Raw genomic sequence first — 26,599 nt, 5'->3', positions numbered from 1 at the left:
TATGACCTCCCCCCTTTAATGTCTACATTAAGTTATCTGTTAGATATGAGAACTCCAAATGAAGAACCCCAAAGTTTAGAGAAGGGCCTAAATAATGAGCTAAAATCTGTCTCTTCTGCTACCTCAGGGCAGCATTGTCTACTTACTGCAAAATAACAGTAAAATAGAGGTCAGTCACCACTCACAATTTCACTGAAGAAAATGTCTAAACAAAGCTATAAGTAAAAGTGGGACAATGTCTCAATATAGCGAGATTTTTGAAAATATTGTTCTTTACAAACTTAGAAAGCCGACAGATAACCAGTGTTGCATCAGAATAAGTCTATTGCTGTTACAAACTCCTGTCATCCCTACATAACTCCAGGCTGTAATGATTTGCCAGTATTTTGCTAGATAATCTCAATTTTATGAAAATGGATAAAATTATAAGGCAACCAAATTATGGGAAAATCTGGCGGTTCAGCGCATACCTCATAATCTCTTAGAGTAAGAATCCAGATAAAGACACAACTCAACAAATTGCCAACCTGAAGTAAGGACAATATTCAAAATGTCCTCACAAACATAAAGCTGACAGAACAGGACCAATGTTATCAAGAACCTCCTGAATGGTATGAAGACTGAAACCCAAGTGTATGCCACTTCCAAACTTCAAACCTAATTGATTTGCAACCAATTCACCAGAAAACATCATTTATGGAAAGTCTAAAACAGAAATGTCTCATTTTCAAGCTTGATTGATTTGCCACTAATTGAACTGAAAACCCATAATTTTATGAGAAATGGACCAAAATACAAGAAAAAATCTGGACACTGCTGAAATCTGTGCAGTGGAGAGGTATGCACGGAGAGGTATGGGCAAACGGTAGACATTCTGCAAAAGTCAGCACAGTCAAAAGGTATGCCACAACCCCATATAACAGGTTTGCATCAGTATGAATCCTTTAAGAAGTACGAGGTCTGAACTCAAATGTCTGTCATTTCCCATGCCAGGCTCAATACATTGCTAATATTTGCCAGAGAATCTCCATTTCCGAAAAATCAGAGAAAACATCTGTGTTAATTCTAGACCTTACATAGAAGTCTAGACAATTGAGAGGTATACTACTACTTCACCACCCTCAGCAGCACCATCCCCCAACTGCAGTTATTGTTGTACACTGACTGAAGTCTGTAAATAAAAAACACAAACACAACATATCATACAGTGACTGGAATCCTCAGACCATCCCCGTGATCATCTAGAAAACCACACATCCCATAGGGAACAGACCAAAAATTACTAGCCAAAATCTGGGCACTCTGTGAGAATTTGGACAGCCAAGAGGCACGGCTCTAAACTCAGGCAGTTTTTTTTTTTTTAAACAAAGCTATAAACTACTAGGAGATACTTAAACAGTCTTGTGATACCACACATTTCTTAAGAATATGAAGTCATCTGAAACTCAAATTACTGTACTCAGTCAGTGAACGCAGTACTTATGGATTTGCCACAAAGACCAAAATCACAAATCCAATGCAGAGCCAAAAAATATACATTAGGCAAAATTCTGAACATTTTGTGAAAATCTATACAACTGAGAGGTATTGCCATTAAGAATTAAGACACTCCTTCAATAAATCTACCACAATCTTTGGCACGGCTTTGAGAGTGGGATAAGGCATCTTAAATTTTTATAAAGACTAAAATATAGCTATATCTACTGAGGCATATCTTACTCTCTCCTCTTATAAAGCCCCACCCCAATCCTCTCCCTTTCCTCTGTCTCTCCACAAGCATGAACTGCTTGCAGCAGTCCCCAACCTTCCCCCGCAATGCGAGCACCTCACAACTTGCGAACACCACTTTTAGCACCTCAACCAAGTGAAGGAATGCTGCCACCCCATACCTTCTGCACCAATGCGACCATCCCCAACTCTTGACCAAGAGGAGACAGCATGATCAAAGACCCCCAGCAACACCCTCCCCCATCATCACACATCAGCCCAGCAGCAAAGAAAAAGGTCAAAGCCTTGCTCCACCAAACCAACAGAGTCCAGACAATCTCCTGACTCCCTGAGATAAAGCCCAATTTGGAGGCGGACACTCCCCTCATCCCCATAGCCAGGCCATACAAGCAATTCATCTCAATGAGCCAAGGAATGGTGGGCACACTATTATTATACAATGCCAAGTTAGAATGGAATGAAAATTGGCTCTGTACAGATGAAACCAAATAAATCACTTCGGCCCCTAGTGATGTACCAGCCAACAACAGTGTTATGATGAACAGAGCAAAATTACATGGCAACATATGCTCTAGTAATAGCAATTATCCAGGATGTTGAAACTACAGAATCCACCTAACAGCAAAAGAGTTCATTGCTTGCGTATGAAAGACAATCAGAGGCTCTACAAACTTTTGTGACAAAGCAACATTAGTGTGTTTTAAGTTGTCCATGTGACACACCGGCTCCAGTCCTTGTCCACAGCACAACAAGTCAGCCATTGCCACAGGGTCATCCAATTCAACCATTTGAGTCTGAGATGTTAACATCTGAGAGGTACTGAACACACTGACCCATCACAATGAGGCAGCACCTCATGCACACCTCCACTGCTAGCCAGCGAACTACCACCATGCGACGACATAAACAAGTGTCCTCCCGACCTCCAAGTGCATCACATGCATGCGACCAACAGCTGCCACAACATCACTACATGGCTACACCTCTATCCACAAAAACACTCCTGCGCCCAGCCCCTTCAAAGGAAACTCACCATAGTAGAAATAGAGGAAAAAAGGAACCCGTGCTGCCATCCAGGAACTTCACTACAGCAATTAATCCCCAAGTGTAGTGAAGTAGCCAAACACTTCAACTGCTGTCCCATCAATGAATTCCAAGCAACCTGTACCCTTAGGACATACAAGACTCAGCACCAAGTTGCAACCAAATACACCAGCTGTGACCACTTCCCTCAACACGAAAACAAACATCACCTGCAAACCAGCAGAACTTCCTCAATAATCAATCCTTCCTATTCTAACAGTAACTCTTCTCTTTATGAGGGAAAACACAATGAATAAGGCCACAGACAGCCTCTTGCACCCACAACAGCACATTCGATTTAAAGAGCCATAGCCAGCTAATCTGCTGTAAGACAAAGGACACCCACAGCTCAACACCATTATACCACCAACCCCCACCCTCCAAAATAAATAAATAAATACAAACTCACCATTCCCCAAGGTCTACCAGCTGTCCAAGATACCTCCAGGCCGTCTTGGATGTACAACCTGTTATAGCAAGCTCACAACAAAATGATTACTTACTCAGTTACACTTGCATAACCCCCTTAAGCCGCTCCCTACCCTTAGCTCATTTCCTCCCAATCATCCCTCATTCCCATTTAACCATTTCATCCCCCTACACTCTTAACTCCCACTAATATATTTACCTAACCCCCATCTGAATATGTCGCTGGACAAATTGGTTTGTTACCAAACCTCATTTATCAGTTCCTTAACATTTAAGTTCTACCAGAAAAGAAATAATTGTTCCATTGAAAACTGTCCTTATTTTTATTACACAATTCTAGAAATGTCATAATTGGTCCCTCAGATTCAACTGTTAAGTCACAAAAAGTCTCTGTCCCTGTATGTATAAAAGACAGTATTTTTTGAGATTTAACTCCCAGAAGAGTTAGCAAATTGGCTCATGCAAAATATTTATCTCAGTCTCTTTTTATTTTTATTCTCACAGCTGACCTTCTCTTCCTTTAAAAACAGTCTTACTTACAGTTTGCTGCTGCTTTCCTTTCTTACCTGCTCTCACTGCTGCACAGGTTTTGACTGCTACACTCTGTGCTTCCACAAAACCAGACTTCTTAGTTTGCCGATGCTTTTGTCTTTTACCTTCTGACACTGTTGCAAAAATTTTAACTACTGTATTTTCTGCTGCCTCACCACTTGGTTCCTTCTCCACTGTACCATCCTCAGAATTTCTGAAAAAGCTATCTGCACTCGCACCCCATGAAAAAGCAAATCTGTCACCTGCCTCATCCTGCTCACTTATATTCAACACATCATCCACCAGCCAGCCATTCTGATGCCAGTTCTGCTATCTGCATGACTCCAGTGCACGTGCTTATTTAATTTTCCATTGAGAAAACTAAACCCTGCTCATTTGTATCATCACGACAGGGAATGTTGATTCATCATATCAAACTTTTCTTTTTCAAAGTCTCACTTTCTACCACCAACATCTCCACAGCTTTTATTTCCTCCTCCATGCAACTGCTTCTCTTACACCTCTTCCTTGCTGATGGAGCAGCCTTCTGGCACCATCTAGCAGTTACAAATAGATAAGAGTAGAGTAAGCCTCCCAATCTCCTGGCCAAAGTTCCCCTAGTTGTATAAAATACCACATTTGGTCACCTCTGAAGAGATGGCTAGCTTAGTGGGATTACCCCAGTCAATAAAGAGTAAATAATTAAATAAATAAAAAACACTGCAGCACCTCTGATCTGTAAGGAAACTTATTTGAGGATAGAAAGGGGTAGCCATCAATGCCAACACTGTTATTATTGTTTCTAGTAACCCATTCTGAAACTACCATATTCCTTTGTGTAATCAGAGCTGGTGACATCAACAATGTTGTTGAGGCGGTAGCTTGTCGTTCTATGCTTAAACTTTATGTTAAAAAATGTTGATTTAGTCAAAGGCAGAATCAGAAAACATACACACTGTCAGCTGTTTAAATGAAAGGAAATGGAGCCTATTACTAGAAATACATAGATTAAATGCTTGAATAAGGCCCATTCCACATGATGGAGTCACAGTCTTTACTATACAAAACATGGCTGATACTGACTTCTCTTTAACTATGCATGAGTTGTCAGATGCCCAAGTACAGATAAGCTACTCTTAATGAAAGTAAAAAGATCATCTATGTATGACAGCAGAATATTAGAAGTACGTGGTTTTATGCAAAATCCTCAGGTATGATCTTAACAATCCAGTATTCCAATCAGTTTAAGAGATTCTATGCCTTATTTCAACAGTACAGATAGTTTTATTTGCTGCAGCAACAAGATTTTTCATATGCAAAACAGTAAGTTCTTGAATATCTGTTTTTCTATCAATAGTTTATGGTATGAATGACACACTTCTGCATGATATTGAATTTTTTCACAGATTTAGAGGTTCTCAGGTTTGATTTTCGGCTGGAGTGCCTTCTGTGTGGAGTCTGCATGTCTTCCCTGCAATTGAGTGACATTTAAAGACATGCAGGTAGGTGCGTGCATGAATGGGTGTGCCTCCTTTGAAGGTTGGGCATTGGGCTGGCACCTCGGCACCGTAAAAATCCACTGCCAATCATTAGTGGACCTGAGTTCCACTGTGACAACCCCTAACTGGGAAAAGCCAAAAGACATTAGTTATTTTTTTAAAGCCAGATAGTATAGAGAATTAGGTAGGTGTCTGCTTCACCTGCAGTGGTAACATTTGCATTCTGAGAGCTTCTCTATGTAGAACTTTCACATCTCTGGTTTTCAGGCAGAGGATGCCTTTCATGGGTTTAGTTGCTACTTTTCCAGGTGCAGGTTGTCTAATGAAAGATCTGCATGCTTCATCAGCTCATTTGTCTGCATCCATCTTCAGTTTGAGTAGCAATTTCTGTTGTTTCTGTAAGGTTAGATCAGAGACGAGTAGGAGGCATGCATGAAGCAGTGAATACCTGGACTCTGAGCATTTTGTCTTTATGGTTATCAAAGTCATACCTTGACAACAATTCATACAGAGTTGCTATATATAATGAATGACTATTTTATCCCATTGTTGCTCTGTTGGCTAGCATTTATGTCTGTCATTAATCATGTCTACATTTGGGATAAAATGTGCTTTAAAATCAGTGATAAAAGTAGAATGATATTCTTTTATCTAGAAACATCTAGGAGGTTTCAGAACTGATACAATGGAACTCATTTACATGTATATATGAATCACATAATTCATCTTCCTCAGCATGGAGTAAAACTAAGCAATTAAAATAAATTCTGTGTCTATGTTTCAGAGAGAATAGTAGATTTACTAAGCACTGCAGGTAAACAGGTGGTAGAGAAAAAGTCACTCATTATTGCAACAACTTTAGTATAGGAGAGCTTTCAATAAAGCACAAGGCAATTGGAATATGCTACAGGAAAACTTTTACTGCTTCAAGAAATTCATCCTGCCAACACATGGTTTCCCAGAATGACAAAACAAATTCATACCATTCGGCATTCCTGTGGTGATATAGAATCTAGAAGAGGGCACCTGTATATATTTTCTGGCTTCTTTCCTCATAAAATTAAAAAGATGACATCTGTCAAAACATTCAATATGTTTGTTGTTATGTAAGAAGTATAATAACTGAGGGAACTGGTTATTGCTGGTGTCTGCAAAGCAGGAGTTAATCATGGAGATGATATATGAAATGCAAGAAATGTGTCTGATAGTTTAACATTAAGGAGAAACTTTTCATTACAAATCTGCTACAGCAAGTATGCGGATGTGTAGTACAAAACTATTAATTCACTGATATCTTGATTAAATCCATGACAAGAAGGAGTAAAAAATACTGCTTTGGAAAGTGGCATTATATTTCATGCAAATTACAGTGCGTATTAAAAATTATTATATTAATGACTTGGTGTTCAGTTTGGATAAATACAGTAAAGATTTTGATTTAGAACCCAGAATCAGAAGAGTAATGTTTCTGTGTTTGATTTGATGAAATTTAAATGCTACATCTAATAGTTCCACTTCATTTGTCTTACAACTAAATGAGATAAGTTTTCCCTCTGTGTTTATGTGTCTGTCTGTCTTTCTCTTAACAGCCTGATTATCTCCAGATGCAGTTGTACCATTACTTGTAAGAAGGTGAGTATAGCCACATTGTGTATACGCAGAAAATAAGGAAAGAGGGGAAACATATTGCAGCAGTCTCTTTGTGCAGTAAAAGCAGAATATTTATATCTAGGCTGCCAATAATGTTCTATGAAGTTAAGTATTTTTGCAGAAAGGTAGGAAATGTTCTCAGTTAATTATTTCTTTAGTTGGTTGAATTTGTATGCATATATTGTTCTTTTTTATTCATGTGTTACTGAGGTATGCCTGCTAGGAACAAACACCTTCTATCTGCTATACCCCAGCAGTGCTGCTTGGTTAAATAATTTGTTAAAATATGCAAGTGCCACATTGGCATCCCCCCCCCCACCTCCAAACCTCTCCCTCTCCACTTATTTAATACTGCTCCATAATCCCATCTTAATGTACCCATCAAGGGATATGCTTGTTGAATTTCTTCCCACTTCTTAACCCTTTTGTTCACTAACATCTGGGACCAGCTGTGCACTTCTTTTTGTTTAGTCTTCTACCTCCATAAACTATTTTAGTCTGCTCATCCCTCAATAGCCCCTCAGTCATAAGCACGCTCTCCTTCCATATCACCATATCTTCCTCCCTTCATCAGTCTTAAAAAATCTTCTGAGCTTGTTTAAACCACTCTGTATTAATTCCTTTTGAATATCTCCAGCAATACTGTTATCACAGCATCTGCCCTCTGCTATTGTTTCTCTCTTTCCCCTCAGATTGATCCAGAAAATATGGAATAGAAGCTTTGAAGGAAATGGTACCAGAGATTTGTTAAAGGTAGTTAAAGAGTGTCTGCTTAAAACTCAATGGGAAATGACTTTGGGAACTCAGATTGAAGAGGGGGAATCAGGTTAGATTACATCCTTGGCAAGGTATGTCACTATAGCTAGAAATTTGAAATCTTTGCTTGCAAATCTTTGCATAAGTATGTCTACATGTTGGATAGAGTAGCTGGAGTATTTCAAAGGGTAAGGAGAGAGTTTTGGAGATGTAAAGAGGGTGGGATGGTTTGGGAGATTTGTTAAGGTCTTCACCTCATAGACACAAGGTACAGGATTTGATTATGATCACAGATTATTGGCTAGGCTTAAAATGGCCTTCACAGCACTTAGCCTAAAATTCACCTATCAACCTTTAAGGAAAGATGAATTTGCTTACATACTTTTTGGGAGTGTACTAAATTATAAGAAAGATTTGGGTGGAGTGCTAAAGAAGGGCAGGAGACAGATGATTTTAAACTATGATTATTGGGTATGAAAAAAGGATTGCAGCAAAATGCAAATTGATAGCTGGCAAGCTAATGATATTAGGGAAGAAAGGAAGAAAAAATATAAAGAAATGGAAGAAGGAGGTAGACCATGAAATGGAGACAGTAACTGAAATGATGGAATAAATGGGAGAAATGAAAAGTAAAGGAGGAAAAAGTAAAGACATAGGAAGATGTGGTAAGTATGGAAGTAAAAAGTGAGCAGCAAAGAGGGATAACTTTGAGAGGATAGTCGACTGGAGAATGGATATGTGCAAAACTGGATGTATATAAAATAGATTTTAAATGGAAGAGGAAAATATATGGTTAAAGGGGAGGTATGGGGATATGTAGGCAGTTTATATAGTAATTGAGTTAAATTGCAAAGTAAAAACTGTGAATACTGTACTACAGCAGCAAGAAATATGGGTCAGATATACACTATGATTGCAGAAAAAGGAACAAAAGCTATTTTCTTTATATAAAGGTGTTACAATGTAAAATATGGTTAATTGTTAGAAGATTACAGGACATGTTAACCAATGTAATTCTGATATCATTTGATCAAGGGTACCCAATTAAAAAAACTCTATCTATCCATACACACACACACACACACACACACACACACACACACACACACACACACACACACAAGTGCCACTGAAGCAATAAAGCCAAAGGGCTAATGGATGGAGGTTATTTGCAGCTCAAAATAATTATCCTGTGGTTTATACGTTCTCAATTTTTAATTAGCTGCATATTGTTTTGAACTGATGAAGATCACATAGCTTATATGAAACATATGTTTCCTAAATAGAATGACACTATCACTGTATCTGAATTTCATGTCTTTTAATTTTCTGAAATAAAGGAAACTAGACAACTGAAAATGTTGTGTTAACGTTTTCTTCACTTCCCTCAAAAAGTGACTTTTTGTGGACATGTTTGACAGGCAGGCTGAACTTCCAGTTTAACATAAGTACAGAGTAATTATTATGGGGCCACAATATTTTGGGTCCTATCCCTGCTACCATTGATTGAAGATTTAACTTCCACCAAGATAGTAAAATATTTAATGTAATTAAAAGTGGGATCTGTAAGGAGAAATGATCATCACCAAAAGCAAAGTTAAAAATAAACAGGCAAAGAACAAGAATGAACATTTAGAAGAGTGGGGTTTTAGAATTGCAGTGCTTGTAGTGCAGTGGCTTCCTGTGAGTTTTTCTGGGGATTCCTGTACTAGCCTGTTTTGATGTAACTATCTGTACTGGGAAGGGGATGTTCACAGAGTTAGGCAGAATTTGAATGACCATCCCCCCCATGCAGAAACCATAAGTACCCCAAGATCTTCTACTGTGATTATATATATATATATATATATATATATATATATATATATATATATATATATATATATATATATATTAAAGTATATTTGGTCCACACTTAAATCAGGAAGGGCATATGTCATAATGCTGAAAACTTATAACACTGAAACTCATACCGTTGAACCCATTTCACTGCAAACTCATTTAACTGAAAACATGCAACATAGACATATATCCTACAAACTAATAATGAGAAGTTAATCCCACTTGCTGGTGCAGTTTTAGTATGGATATCCTAAAAACATGTTTTTGCATGTCAGCAAGCCCTTGTGGACTACAAATGTTAGGAATCATGATAATCTGTTGCTTTTGCATTGATTTCTTTAGATTCTTTAGAAACTTTACAAGGATAACTATTTTTTCCTTAGTAAGTTAAAATGCATTAACTGCAATCAGTATGTTGGCTACAATTCGATACTCAGCAGTGTCAGTGGTGAAGTAGGGAGCACACTCGTAGCTACAATTTGATACTCAGCAGTGTCAGTGGTGCAGTCAGTAGAACACTCGTGGCTACAATTTGATACTCAGCAGTGTCAGTGGTGCAGTCAGTAGAACACTCGTGGCTACAATTTGATACTCAGCAGTGTCAGTGGTGGAGTCGTTAGCACACTCATGGCTACAATTCAATACTCAGCAGTGTCAGTGGTGCAGTCAGTAGCACATTCATGGCTACAATGTGATACTCAGCACTGTCAGTGGTGCAGTAGGCTGCACACTTATGGCTACAATTCGATAATCAGCAGTGCCAGTGGTGCAGTAGGCAGCACACTCGTAGCTACAATTTGATACTCAGCAGTGTCAGTGGTGCAGTCAGTAGTACACTCATGGCCACAATTTGATACTCAGTAGTGCCAGTGGTGGAGTCAGTAGCACACTCATGGCTACAATTCGATACTCAGCAGTGTCAATGGTGCAGTCAATAGCACACTCGTGGCTACAATTTGATACTCAGCAGTGCCAGTGGTGGAGTCGGTAGCACACTCATGGCTACACTTCGATACTTAGCACTATCAGTGGTGCAGTAGACACCACACTAATGGCTACAATTCAATAATCAGCAGTACCAGTAATGCAGTAGGCAGCACACTCATGGTTACAATTTGATATGCAACAGTGTCAGTGGTGCAGTCAGTAGTACACTCGTGGCTACAATTTGATACTCAGCAGTGTCAGTGGTGTAGTCGGTAGCACACTCATGGCTACAATTCAATGCTCAGCACTGTCAGTGTTGCAGTAGGCAGCACACTCATGGCTACAATTTGATATGCAACAGTGTCAGTGGTGCAATCAGTAGTACACTCGTGGCTACAATTTAATACTCAGCAGTGTCAGTGGTGTAGTCGGTAGCACACTCATGGCTACAATTCAATGCTCAGCACTGTCAGTGTGGCAGCACACTCATGGCTACAATTTGATACTCAGCAGTGCCAGTGGAGCAGTAGGCAGCACACTCATGACTACAATTTGATACTCAGCAGTGCCAGTGGAGCAGTAGGCAGTGCACTCGTGGCTGCAATTTGATACTCAGCAGTGTCAGTGGTGCAGTAGATGAGACACTAAACTGAGGCCCTGGCTGCTTTAGGTGGTGGTAGTTCAGGTGGATGAAAAAGACCACACATCAACTATAAAAAAGAGTTAGAGAAGTTCCCCAATGCCCTGACCAAATTAATTCTTAGTAGTATAAATATCACTACTAGCTTAGTGGGACACACCTGGTCAACAAAAGAATAACGTTCACTAACAAACTTAAGCAGTAAGATTTTATGAAATGAAGTGACATGCCAACTGACTGAATTCTATTGCAATGCAACCAAATGGTTAACGACTTTTTGAATGAAAGGTCACAATACAAATTTTGAAAAACAGCATGCATTTGTAGGTGTTTGTGCAAAAGGGGAAACCATGTACACCTAATGATGAGACTTGTAACCTGACAACTCTCTGATCTATTTTTATTCTAAGATAATATGGCTTTTACTAGCAAGTTTACTCTCTCCTCAGCTTTACTGTTTGAATGACAACCACTCTTTAAGATGTTATAAGACTAACAGCCCAAATAACTGTACTAATTATTCTTACCAGTTGTTTTCCCATACTGTCGTTTCCATCTGATCCTTTAAATATAAAAGCCCCCCATCCATATTTCAATAAGGAGTATGACCTCCTTCTTGCCCTTCCTCAGTTAACTGGAGAGCTTATCTGGAATCTGCTCCTGATTATGTCACTAAAATATTTTCGGAAATCACGACTGTATTTTTCTTGCAGCAACAATCCTTATGAGAAGAGTCAGGTGCCTATGGTTGTCCTAAGAGTTTATTTTCATTGCTTTAAATTATCACTGTATTTGTTGAAATTAATAAACATGGTATTATGGAAACTCACAATGGCATGATGAGTAAAAAAAGAAATAAAATAATAATAAGTAATCTTTGCAGATAAGCTAGTCTTATAGAGCTTCCATTCCATTGTAGTAGCATTCATATCTGATGATTTCTCAACATTTCCTTTATGCTGAACTAAATTTCAGCCATCAGAAATGTAGCTGAAGTGTGTAATACACCTTTCACTGGGATGGTAAGAGACTGAGTCACTTTTTTTGAAAATGTTTTTATTAATTTTTTATAAAACATAATCACTACAACATTTGTAATCAGAAATGTACATACATATTTAAAAGTAAGAAAAAAAACTAATCTTATAAATGCAGAAACAAAGAAAATAATTACTCATAAGAGTGTCCATCAGCCTTCTAGTCTTTCTTGTTGTTGCATGTCTGTTCAATTCCAGAACTGCATTTTTATTTTGGCTTGTTAAGCAGTTCGTTAAATTTTGACCATACATTGAGGCAAGAGGTAATTTTGCTCATTCTCAATCTGACTGTAAGAGTTTCTAGATGAGTTACTGCGATTACTAAACTTATAAATTCTTTAAATGAGGGAGTAAATTCATTTTTCCAGTTTTGTGTGATCACTTTTCTGGAGATGGTTAATACAGTTCACAGTATGTTATATTTCATTCTTTTAACACAAGGGGCAATAGGGGGATTAAGAAAATAATGGTTTTAGATAAAATAAATGTATCTCCAAAAAATGCCTGTAAAAAAGAACTAATATTATTCCAAAAAGGATTCAAGACAGTGCAGTCAAAGAACATGTACAGCCCATCTGCCTTAAATTCATTCTTGCATCTTCAACAAAGTTCCTTTTTCTTGCACATGAATTCCATTTTATGAGTGGTGAAGAAGGACCTATGTAAATACGTCCATGCAAGCAAATGCCACCTAAGGGATGAAGTAGTATGTTTAGACGACAATAAAAATAATTTTTTGTCTTCTTCCCTTGGTGGCCTATTATTGATTTGGGTAAAATAGTTTTGATGTGTTTCATTACTTGTTTTACTTTCCCTGTTTACCACTTTATACAATTTGGACAAGGGACCATGTCCCAAGGAATTTTGCTGCAATAAAAATGATACATTCAATCAATTTTGAGACATGATCCCTGAACATTGGTTGCATTGACCCAATGTCCCCTTCTATATCTATTCTACAAGATTCTATATCTAACCACATATCTTTATCCAACTCATATTTATTCCTAATGTAATCTACTGAGTGCAGATTTCTGGCTTTTATTAAATGAAACCAGTACAACAGATTCTTCTCTTTAAAGGCAACCATTGTTTCTAACTTTGAAGTAGGGACATTATTTTTAGTGTATGGTATAGGAAACATAAGGAACATCCATGCTTTATATGCCGGATTTCTATATATAAAATTTATAAAAGTATTTAATATAGTCAAACTGAAGTAAGAATCATTTGTTTGGTGACTTTTCTCAATAAGATAATCCTTTAATAACCAAAATAAACAATTTAATATAAGACAATTATTAGTATATCTATTACAGTTAGAATGCATAAAAAGATTTCCTAAAAATTCTTTCCATCTAACTGTATTAAGTGTTGTTGATCCAAAGACATATTATTTTCATAGTGTACAAGGAAAAATCCATGTACAGGAATGTAGACAGACAAAAGGGGCTGTGAAAATGTAGATAGATGGCCAGAAGTGGCATACCACATACAGATATGAGTGAAACTATCCTCTGTGTGTCTGAAAAATTAAAGGAAATAAGTTAAATTAAATTTATTTTTTTTAATAATCTGGGCATGTTTGTGTAGCATGCTTACAAAAAAAATGGAAAAAACAAAATTAATATTATGTGACAGAAATGTATTACTGGACAGAGTGTGGAGTATCTGCAGTGGTGCATTGGTTCTGTTGCTAATGCGTTAGGGCTATGAAGTGTGTAGTTTCCAGATTGTAAGCACGGATCCCTATGCATATGAGGTAGGCAGAGAACTATGTTGGTGTTTACAGAGAAGGTAGTTGGCATCAGGAGAGGGTTTGTCCAATAACTTCTAAGCTTATTTCAGCTTATCTGCTCCTGTTTGTGTGGCACACCACCATGCTGAGTGTGCCCTTTCAGGGGAGCATGTGCACTCACTTCTAAACTTTGTTTAGCTAAGGGGAGTGTGTTTCTGCATGTTTGCATAGAGCATTGCTATGCTGAGCATGTAAATATGGGGAGGTAAGTACTATGTGCTAAACTTTGTTTACCTACGGGGTGTGCATTTGAGTGGTGCAATGCAGTGCTGAGTGTATCTAAAAGCCAATGACATTAATTAGTTTTGCCTCCTGTTTAACTTAAACTAGGGCCATTAAATGACATTAATGATATACTAGACAGGTGCAATTTATCATTGGTAGCCAATCACAGAGTCAGCACCTACAGAAGACCACTATAAAGTATGCATACTCCCTATAATCTGATTCTTCCACATACTCTGCACCACTGGAGTACAGACTTGGACATTTTAACTGAAAGAATGCTAGAGACTGCTGCAGGTCTGCTACATCTGTATGTGCTAGATGCTGAAGTCAATGCTGCTGCTGCTGACAATAGGACTAGATAGAAAAGGAGATTAGTGTTCAGGCCCAGGGTAACCTTCTAGGGGATACATGAGCTGGAGATTCTAGAGTGCTACAGGGTGGACAGGGACATACAACAAGAACTCACTGATCTCTGTCGCCATCAACTCAGACCAAGAGCCAACAGAGGGGAACCCATCCCAGTGGAAACAAAAGTATGTGTAGCCTTAGGATACTAGCTACAGGTACCTACCAAAGACCAACTGTAGACATGATGAGGGTCTCACATGCATCAGCATCCAGGGTACTTCACCAGTTCCTGGATGCCATGCTACCACATGCCAGTGAGCACATTTCTTTTCTCCTCATCCCTGAGGCAAGGGATAGCAATATGCAACACTTCTACTGTGTAGCACACTACCCTGAGGTACTGGCTGCCATAGACTGCACTCATGTACACATCAGGGCACCACCTTGTGAGGAGGGTAGAATCTGTGTCAACCACAAGGAGTACCACTCCATCTACTGCCAGGTCATGTGCAATGCCCTGGACATTATCATGAATGTGTGTGCTGGCAATCCTGACAGTTATCATGACTCCCATATCTGGCAGGCATTACAGCTGTACCAGATGTTGGCCAGGGGGGACATCCCACCTGGTCATTTACTGAGGGATACTGGCTATGCACTGGAACCATGGATGATGACACCCATCAAAAATGCACACACACCCACTGAAGAATTCCATAATGAGGCACACACATACCTCTCGACTGTACAGATTTTCGTAGAATGTCCAGATTTTGGGCTCATATTTTGGCCTGCTCCTCTTTTTTCCTGGCAAATCACTGGGATGCTCTCAGGATTGTAGTCACTAAATGAGGACATACATTTGAGTTTCAGACTGCAAATCATTCAGAAAATGTATATTAAAACAAATCCTGTTAGTCTAGCAACTTTCTAAGTTTATAAGAGCAATATTTAAAATATGTCCCTATTTGTACCCACATGTTGTCAAGCTTTGTCTAGACTTATTTTGCATTAAGAGGTTGAGAGGTATGGGTACACATAAACTAGGAACATCATAGAGCATGTGTTTCAGCTTCTGAAATCACAGTTGCAGTGCCTTGATATATCTGGTGGAGCCCTAAAGTACACTCCAGCTACATGTGCACAGATATTCACAGTATGTGCCATGCTACACAATATGATTATTTGGAAACAGCTGCAGCAGGATCAGCAAAAAAAAGGGATACACAGCCCCCCATCAGTGCCTAGGTCATCACAGCCACACTCACAGGAGGACTTGCAGGAGGAACCCCCAATGATGTCCCTGTAGGCAGACATAGGTTTGCCCAGTACCCTCTGTCTTTGACTAAGAGCAATGCATAACGCATTCACTGACAACCTATGGCCCTATGGACTGGCATCTTACTCCTATTCATATACATATACATATATTAAAACCGTTGATGCCAGGCAACCTACACAACTTGTACCTATCCATGTATTGGCCGTGTGCTGCTTGCATCACACTGAGTCAGCCCTGAACTACAGTTCTGTCAACTGGTCCATTCACAAGGTATGTCTCTAACCTACACACTACTTGTCAGGATTAATATACTATGGTATTGTGTGTATGGATCTGATGCATTTATGCAAGGAAATATAGTGGGCTATTTGGACAGCTGTAATATCCACATGTGAATACAGATACCCAGTCCAATAGTATCTGCCCCCGAATGATCACTAGGCCTCATGGTTGGAATATTCACTACATCAGTCAATGAAGATGTTAAACAGTAGGGACACATGATATCTGGACTACTGTCTATCCCAGTAGATCATGTGCTGTTGTTTCCTCACCCCAACACAGCAGTGTTCCCATATAACTGCTTTTACAGTAAGTTGGCAATGGTATATCAGCAGACGAGGCAATCTCATGGCTGTAACATACTACTCTAACACACATTGTATGTCCCACATAAAGCAGAAATAACAACGTACTTATTTATGCTGTTGAATGTGTGACAGATGACTCCTCCCTATGTGGCTCAGAGGATTAGGGAAGTTAGCATGGGTAATGGTGTTGCTGGTTCTAATCTGGGAGTGTTCACATCTTTGCACGTGAGGTATTATTATGTCAGTGTTTACACATACTGTCATTCTGTGTGTGGTGTAACGTTATGAACCTCAGTCACATATTAAGTACAGCAGACAGCTGGGGAATGCCTTGGATATTTTGAGTGAAGTGCGGCACTGCAGAAACAGGGACATATGTCAATGTCTGTGACATACCTCTCAACCTCTTAGTGCAAGAAATCTGGAAAAAGCCTGACAAAATGGGGGACAAAGGCCTGAAAATGTGGGTATATTTTAAATACTGCTCTCATAAACTTAAAAAGTTGATAGAATAACAGGGTTTGTTTCGGCAGACATTTTTCTGATGGCTTTGAAGTCAGAAACTCAAATATATGTCATTATTTAGTCACTTCAATCCTCAGGTCATCCAAGTGATTTGCCAGAAAACCACAAATTGTATGAGGAACAGACCAAAATTATGAGCCAAAAACTCAGGGGATTAGGGCATTCTGCGAGACTCTGGACAATTGAGAGGTATGGTCTGTAACACACCAAATCCCAGACTGGAGTACAGGTAGGTGTGGCCTGGATTCACTTTATAAGTACTGACAGTCCCACTGGGCATGCCCAAACAGTTAAAATGAATGCAATTCTGTTGGCCCCTCATCAGAATGAACTGTTATGTATAGATATGTCTATACATACAAACATACAGTATATGTATACATATCCATCTATCACTATCTCTCCCTCACATACAAAGTATATATATTGCTATGTAGTGTCAGATAGATATATGCCAATATATATATATATATATATATCTTTCTCTCTCTCTCTCTCTCTATATATATATATATATATATATATATATATATATATATATATCACAATGAAGCATTGACTCTCCCCATATGTTTACATAACACATATACATATCATATACACACACAGCTACATTTATAAATACATCCCTGTTAATTACATAATATGTGTGTGGATGTCTGTATTGTTCTACATATGCTAGTAATGGTGAGTAAATCTGTACTATCACACTTTCATACTGTTGTTCAAAGGATCCAAACTAAGGGTGCAACAGTACATGATCCACTTATCTAGACCCCTGTGTCTGCTGGATGTCACCATGTTGAGAGATGCAGGTGAGCAGGTGGTGTAATGTGCAATGTTATCAAAGCATGCACATTGTTCCTGCCCACAGGTCTGCCTATCTAACTGCAAGCAGTCACATATGGCCATACTGGTAACTGTACACACATAGCTAGGATAATAACAGTTATCCTACTGCTAGGATAGTAGATGCAGTTGACAGTATGAAGCAATATCATTCTGTAGGCCACAGATGCCATTCAACACAAGTCTAGTTTATGTAATACACAATTACTGTGCCTGTAATCACATATCCAACAGACTCAACATGTGGCACGTGCACCAAGTACTGTGATCTATAGTGAATAAGACTAGATAGATAGGGGGTCTAATCTTACTCTGGAGTACTTGGTGCATGTGTGTGTGTGTGTGTGTGTGTGTGTGTGTGTGTGTGTGTGTGTGTATCCCCTAGTAGAACAACTGCCATGCCCTCTTGGGCTATCCACCTGCAATGGTTATGCACTTTTTGACCCTGTAACTTGCTGCTGCCCTCTTCTGCAAGGCCTGATGATATCATCCACCTTAAGACTACTAGCTGACAATGTAGAATCAAACTTAGACCATTGTGTGTGTGATACATACTGTGATCTATAGTGTATAAGACTACATAGGTAAGGGTTCTAATCTCACTGCAGGCTACTTGGTTCCTGTGTATGTCCTGATGGCATAAATATGATCACCTTGGTAACTTACAAATATGTAGGATTTTTCAGTATTTTATTTATAGCGTGATGTGTCCTCCAAAATGGCTGACCACAGCAAGGCCTGCCAATGTCATCAAGCATAATATGTCCCGAACTGATAGTACTAGCAGACATGAGGTGTGTTGTGGGCATTACGTACTGTGATATATAGCGTGTACCATTACATAAGTAAGTGTTCTCATCTACATACAGCCAACTTGCTCTATGTGTATGCCTTGGCATGTCCTGTATACAGTGATTGGACATGGTGCGAGCCTCACTGTAGCCATATTTGGGTATGAGCCTATTAGAGCATTTTACATCATGTTATGGAATCATAGGATGCTTTAACTTCACTAGCATAATGGCTATGCAGCCCTCACCATTATAGGCATCTTTATACCCATAGTTACAGGATCAGCACATACAGTATTGCCCCAGTCCAAGAGGGACACAGGCAGATGCCTTGTGTTGAGATGTCGATTGGCCAGCCAATTATACAGATGGCATATGCTAAGGTGCACTGAGGTGCTCTGTGTACCATTAGGCTGGGTACTGTTTCTCAGGTGTGTTTGAGTCTGCTAGACAAATTTGTCCCACAAGCATGTAGTACTAATGTCACATACGAGGATGATGCCCTTACAGTGAATTATCCATCTTTTATGCCTCCTACAGATAGGCAGCATATGTAGTCAAGTAGGGTCACACAATGCCCTGTATGCAAGGCACTGATCGCCTCTGAGTACTGTATATGCCACTGGTGACAATGACACTCATTGCAGATGACCCCCACTGAACACATACTGAAGACATGAAGGGACAATTCTGTTGTGTGCAACTGCCAGTACTGCTTGAAAAGGTGCATCAACAAATGGCCATTGCACCAGATATTGGCATGCTGAGGGAAGAGTACTTGGAGGTTATGAGTATGTCACTTACATGTGACTGTGGTCTCAGATATGCCATATGATTCCTGCAATACCATTGTAGAGACATGGTAATCTGAGGCACATTAGGTGTAAACCTGTGTGGCTAGGTCTGTGTGCCCAGTTCATTCACCCCTGAGTATGTACATCACATTTTGCAACTGATGTGCTATTTACCCGGTACATACGTCGAACTGTTGGAAATGACACTACATATATATTTGCATGGAGTTTATGGCCATTAGTACGTCAACAGGCATGTGTTCACAATACCCTCTTGCAGTATAGTGACATATCACAGAGACTCTATGAGTACTCAGTCAGTAGTCAGGTGCATTGTATTTGAATGGGTTCTAAGCAGTAGAGGACCCAGGACTGGACCCTGTTGAGCACTGCTGCTTACAGATCAGCTGTTGGAGGCAGATGTTCCTACATTGTGTATGTGTGCCAGCAGTGGGCCACTTAGTGACCCCTACAATGACAGTATCATGGATGCCTAAGTGGGTGTTTTGTAAATGTTGCCTGAGTTGGTAATATAGTAAGATGGCTTGGCTCAATCTAGGAGGTTGTAGGCCCTGATGTACTCTCACTCAGGACCATGGTGACTGCCTCAGAAATGTCCAACACATGTAGCATTCATGTTCCCCTGTCACACATCCAAACTGTGTACAGTCAACTGTGTGCAGAACACATACATGTGTGCTGATCAGCTCAATGATGATTGCCCCCATGGGCATAAATATATGGATACTCAGACAAAGAGGTGTATAGTTATGTTGGTAAGTGGATGCATCACCACTATGCAAGGGTATAACAGTTGCCGTTGTCCACTCAGCGGGTGTGCAGTCAGTAGTGTTGATATGACTGCAAGGATTTCCCAGTGGTGTTAGACATCCTTGTCAGATCACATGTGAGATGCAGCCTGGAATTTTAACATGTACAATAGATGCTGTGTCTCTTCCAATGAGAGGCCAGTTATGAACTGCTCTATAAATATGGAAGTTATGGGACAGGTTGTAGGAATGTCATGTGTCACATGTGGTGGGGACAAGGAGTAGAGTTGACACAGACAGTGTGGGTATACAGGTAAGGTATGAGTACAGACCCATCATATGTGAAATCAAGATGTATGAGGCCACCGGAAATCTGGGCCTGTCCTTTGAGGTCACACATGTAACTAAACTGTGCGTTGTGGTTCTGCTCTTTGTGGGTGGCTACTTTTGTCATTTACCGTGTCTGCACAACATTACAACAACACTTTGTGCTTCATTTAGCTGGGTCTATATTACATAATCGAAGGAGTAAAATCTTGACTTACCTTTGATCGACCCCTATTACTCAAAGCTGCACAACATCAAACAACCAAATCATCAATTTCTTTCCAAGGGAAAGGAATCAGTTGGCTATTCTGTTAAATCTGGCCTTTTCCTGACTGTAGTGCAATCTCAAACTTAGTTTATTTAGTTAGGGGATATGGGGGGCACAGCCACCAATATCGGGGGATGTGGGGGTTGAAGCCCCCCCCACTTTTATAGTGTTTGTTGTAATGTGGTGTGCATGTTTGGGCTATTGATTTCTTTCCCTTGGAAAGAAATTGATAATTTGATTTCTGATGTTGTGCAGTTTTGGGAAATAGGGGTAGATGAAATGTAAGTTGAGATTTTACTTCTTTGTTTATATAATATAGAGCCTTTTAGCTGAGGAGGTAGTGCTTTCATGTTGGGGGGGCACCATCACCCCAACTGTCACACAGTACTGTCTACCTATTAGTGCACATCCTGCTAATGGCAGTTGTCCAACAGTCAGGTTTGCTGAGCCATGATGAGCCTGTGTCCCCCCAACACGTACATCTGATTTCATGCAATTATAATGCTGCTGACATAATGCATGGGTGTAGAGCTCTGCGTTCTTGCCTGTCCCATCTGAAGGGGGAAGTACAGTCATGCTATGTCAACCATCCCACATGTATGTCTGTATAGTCTGCAAGGAGGGTACATGCTGGTAGTTCTAATGAGACTGATCTGTGGCCAGATCCCACCAAGGAGGACCTCACATTGGGGGGGGGGGTTGTACTGTTGTACTAGTCACCCATGTTGGTAAGCATCCACCCCTGCAAAATATGTAGTGTCTGCACACCATACACAGTTGACCCATTACACATGGGGTTATGGACACGGAGAGTAATGTGGGCCTTTGACTATCACTGGTTGGTAAGATGTGGGGATGCATTCACTGTTGTACAACCTATACTAATAGGTTTGGAATGTACATCCCAGGCTGTCACTGCTATTCTGAATGTGACAATCATCACATATATCATTGTGTGCAATGGCACCCTTGTTATGTAACTACACAGGCATATTGTACACCTGTAGCAGCCACACAGGTTCCATGGTACACCAATACACAGTGTAGATAACCTGTCCTATGGAGTCCGTGTCATGACTGTACATGTGTAGTCTGTCTCCTACATGCTTTGCAGGGGATGTGTATTGCTCCATACAGGGAGGTGTTGGAGTCCACTGTGTACCTCCTGTATGTCCATGACAGGACTAACACGTGTCACCTGTTCTGCATGCCTACAACATCACTGCAGTATACATAGTATATGCTGGAGAGACAGGTATGTAACACAGATAGTGTGCCCTATATGAAATAGGCCCTGCTTGCATGTGAAGCACACATCTGCTGTGACACAGCATGCACAGGTTGCAAAATGGGATGCAGAACATGCCAGTCATAGCTGGTGTCAGGAAAATGTCTGTACTGGACACAAGGCATTTGTAGATGGGTCATCTCCATCTGGACAGCTTGTAGATGTTCAAACTCAGCCTCTCCACAGGTGATGTGCCCATAGAGTGGTGCACATCAATGGTTATTCTGCTCCAGAAAGGTGGAGCCACAACAGACCCCAGGAAATATTGCCCTATAAGTCTGACTAGCTTGGTCTGCAAGGCAATGGAGCGCATCATCATGGATCTCATTAACAGAGACATTGGGAACCTCCAAACACTGGACCCTACCCAGTTTGGCTTTCTTAAGAGCAGATCATGCCTCTTAAACCTGGTGGACTTCTTTGAGAAAGTTACCAAGGCTATAGATGGGAGAAAAGTGGTCCCACACAGCCTACCTAGACCTCACAAAGGCCTTCAATACCATTCCCCATTCTGGTATTATAGACAAGCTCACCAGCCTGAACATAAACCCCTACATTACAAGATGGGTTGCCAACTGGCTCATGGACAGAACCCACATGGTAAGAGTTCCGGGAGCTAGGTCTGACTCTAAACTGGTTACAAGTGGCATTCCCCAGGGCTCAGTCCTAGAACCCCTCCTGTTCGACATATACTTCTCATTGGTACAGGCAAGCACAGGAGGACTATGGCTGACCAAGTTCGCAGATGACTGCCGACTAGGGGCTATAATTGACTTTCCAGCTGACATAGGCATCCTCCAAAAGGTTCTCCCTGAGACAGATACTTGGTGTCAAAAACCATGGCCTCAAGCTAAATGCCAAAAAGTGCATAGTCATCCCCTTTGCAAAAAAACAAAGTACCCACAAACTACCACATAGGGGGTAGCCCCCTAAATACGGAAATGTAATAAGGCTTCCATGGACCCAAGTAGATAGTAATCTCTCATTTGATAATCACATTGCCAAAGTGGTTAGAAAATCCTTCTATGTGGCCCACCCAATCACAAAAGGGTTTGGATCCAGATCAAAAGAGGTCATTGTGCCCCTCTATGCATCACTCATCAGACCCATCATAGAGTACAACGCCCCATTTGGGATGTGCCTTACAAGACACCTGCAACAGCTGGAAAGACCACAGAAGTACCACACCAAGAGGATCAATGGCCTCAAACAAATGCCCTATGCAGCTCGACTGAAGAAACTTTAACTGTACTCGGTTGCATACTGCCTACTCAGAGGTGATCTCTGCCTGACATACAAGGCCATGTCCAACCCAGAATTGATAGACATGCTCCACTTAAAGAAAACCATAGCCCCTCGAGCCACACGCTCTAGGGATCTAAACCTCACCACAACAATAAATAGGACATGCTGGAGGGATAGATTCCTGTCCCAGAGACTTCCTATGCTCTGGACCAAGATTCCAATCTACATTAGGCAGAGCTCCTCACTAACACTCTTCAAGACAAACCTTGATGAGTGGATGGGAAACAGAAAGTTTACCCTGAGGATCACTTTAGTGGCTCTGCTGGACAGAGGCACAGGGAACTAATCTAAGGGGGCGGCGAAAGTCAACACATTCCAGCTAGGCTTATAAATGCCTTTGGGCAGATAGCCTAGTACCTACCTATGAATCTATAAACCTATGTTCCCAAAACCCTGGCGACACTTATCAAGGGTAGCAGACCTGTTCACAGATTAGGGATGCACAAGTACACTGAATGCTGCCATTGTCCTTGTTTGCCTGTTATACACATATGAACCTATGGAGCCATGCACTTATAGTGCTGTACCTTGCTGATGACATATTTGTGCTGTGTTGACATGCCATCCTGTGCTGCTTTATTGCTGCTGTGTATCCATAGGTTATCCCAACAGACTCTAGAAACAGAAATATAAAAAGGTCTGTGACACTCTTCTCAATGTGTAACATACAAAATAAGGTACACAAAAGTCTGTGGCATACTCATGACAAATGCCAGCATACAGTGTCTGTCGTTAACCACTACATGTGGCATGGCAAAACAACACTGCATTACACAAGTACATGTTAACTAATATAGTCACCCTGTGCATCAGGCACATAGTTTCATTCACCTGCATCAATGGCAAGGATGACAGGGATGTGGCACAGGTTTCATCACTTGTACAGGGTGTTGTGTGGAGGTGCATGAGGCCTAGGCTGACCCAAAGGTTTAACAGCATGTGTGTGAGTCAGGAAGGGAAGCAGGTAAGATAGACCATGGAAAGGTGCCATGTGTGCCTGTTGGTGACCTGCATTTGACAATGGTTTGTGAGTGTGTGTGTGTGTGTACACAGTCAAGCTCAGTGCTAGCCCTACATGTGTGTGTGTGTGTTGGACATCTTTAGGCCATACATGGCAAAGATGACAGTTCACTGTCTCAGGGCCCAAACACAGGAATTGGCTCTGCCAGGAGTTGCAGTGGCACCTCCATGCCCTAGCCAGAAATGGTGCTAGCACCTGATAGTGATTGCTGTTTTCTGGAACAGTGCCCACACTGGAATGCCCAGGACCATGAGCCAGTGGCCTACCATGTCATGGTGTGAACAGCACACTCCTCTATGTAGCACTAGATGTACTGCCACTATGGAAGCATGATTGTGCATGGCCATGGGGACTCTCAGCAGATGGGATTGCTGACCTATGTCCAAGAGTCTGATGCTCAACTCCAACCACATGTTCCAGCACAGACAATGTGCAGACCAAGACGCTGTCTAAGCCCACCTTCTGTCCAATGCATCAATCAGTCAATCCAGAGTTTTCCCAATGTGGTGGAGCAGTCACAGATTTCAGACTGTGCTGCATCCATAACCCTAAGCATACATCTAGTGTTCTCTTCAAAAAGTGCCTGTGCCTCCATGATGGCCTGAAACATATGCTGAGTGACCCATGATGTGACACCTGCAACAGATGGTGGATGGACAGTAGGCCTCGTACAAGCACTACTGTCAATTTGCTTGTGTGGGACCTCGCCAGCTGTCTGGCTATGGCCAGTGTCTACACTCACTGGAGCCATAGTTGCCATGCTTTTCTGTTCAATGTCCCCACCCTGTGACTCTCCAATATCTGTGGCCTCCAGGGACAGGGTATGTGGAGGCATATTGACTGTGTGCAGTGACAATGGAAGCAGAAGAGGGATATATGCCTCTGGGACAGATTTAGCCCCCAACATCCCACCTGTGCCTCACTGTAGCCACCATCATCATCAGAGTCTGAAGAAACACTGACATCAGGTTGTGTAGGGGACAGACACCAACCCCCTCAGTCATTTCTGATAAGAAAGAAAAAAGCAGTACATGAATACTTGCACTATTGTGTATGAAAAATCCACCAATACTCATAATAACAAAGACCCATAACTGGATTAATGGTGAAACATTTTTCTTCTCTGCTTTTGTCCAGAAAATACTTCCTCAGAACAACATACACACTCAACTCAAGACCTTTATAACAATCAGTTCAAGCAAATCAAGTTAAACTTGACCAGTAAAATTTTCCTTTTAATTAATCAATATGAATGTACACCTATCTTAACAAATATATTGAAATACACATTTCATTGCCTAAATTATTTTTTTTTCAACCTTTTGTTTTTTAAAAGTTATTTTACAGTAATTGCCTTATTTAAAATCAGGAGGCTTATCTGCTCTTAACTGTCACTGTCAAAGTGTTTCATTTTGTTCAACTACACTCCTGTGATTACTCATTACCCCCCCCCCCCCCAAGATCCTTAGGTACCTGTTACAGACTGGAAAATAAAAGCATTCTACTCTGTTTACACAGGAAAGTATGTTTAAATAGGACATTATTCTGGCCCTTAACTTTAATAGAATATAAATGTCCCTTACCAAAACAGTGTCATGTTTACCAGGAGCAAGACCATGGCCTTGTCCAATACCTGATGGACCTGTGAAAAGTTGAAGGTGAGGTAATGTCAGTACCAACACATGTTGCAGCACAATGAGGTAATATGTTCATATATCTCACATTTACAGTAGCTGTTGTGCTACTTGTATTGGTCACATTCTAAGAACAGAGACCTGACACTCACATAAAAGTATGTACAGCCTGACACTCTGACTGCTACAGTATAACAATAGGACATTATTCTGGCCCTTAACTTTAATAGAATATAAATGTCCCTTACCAAAACAGTGTCATGTTTACCAGGAGCAAGACCATGGCCTTGGCCAATACCTGATGGACCTGTGAAAAGTTGAAGGTGAGGTAATGTCAGTACCAACACATGTTGCAGCACAATGAGGTAATATGTTCATATATCTCACATTTACAGTAGCTGTTGTGTTACTTGTATTGGTCACATTCTGAGTATGAGAGTATAACTGAGTTTAAAAGCCCCCCCCCAAAGAACAGAGACCTGACACTCACATAAAAGTATGTACAGCCTGACACTCTGACTGCTACAGTATAACAATGCTGATAACAGTAAACCTACCTGCATGCTCCTCTGCTATGGAAACTGTGGCACCCACCTCCATGATGTATGGTGTGATGGTTGCCTGGGAGCTGTCATGTGTCCCTAGGTTCACCAGGAATT

The 26,599-nt window shown here is 40.6% G+C and overlaps 1 protein-coding gene across 10 annotated transcripts in view; it reads left to right on the top strand.

Annotated features, from left to right (window-relative positions):
- LOC122795548 (muscular LMNA interacting protein) overlaps window positions 1-26,599 on the top strand; it is a 2,709,240-nt gene that overhangs the window by 2,555,711 nt on the left and 126,930 nt on the right. For all 10 annotated transcript variants that reach the window (XM_044063771.1, XM_044063763.1, XM_044063765.1 and 7 more), the window contains one exon: window positions 6,860-6,902. In XM_044063771.1, the coding sequence (XP_043919706.1) occupies window positions 6,860-6,864 (5 nt within the window). In that variant the 3' untranslated portion in view covers window positions 6,865-6,902. The remainder of the gene's footprint in view (window positions 1-6,859; window positions 6,903-26,599) is intronic.

This window comes from Protopterus annectens, chromosome 2.part2 (genome assembly GCF_019279795.1).
Source record: "Protopterus annectens isolate FY-2018-M chromosome 2.part2, PAN1.0, whole genome shotgun sequence".
Lineage (NCBI taxonomy): Eukaryota > Metazoa > Chordata > Ceratodontiformes > Protopteridae > Protopterus > Protopterus annectens.
Note: the sequence above shows the minus strand (reverse complement) of the source record. Positions and strands in the feature narration are given on the sequence as shown.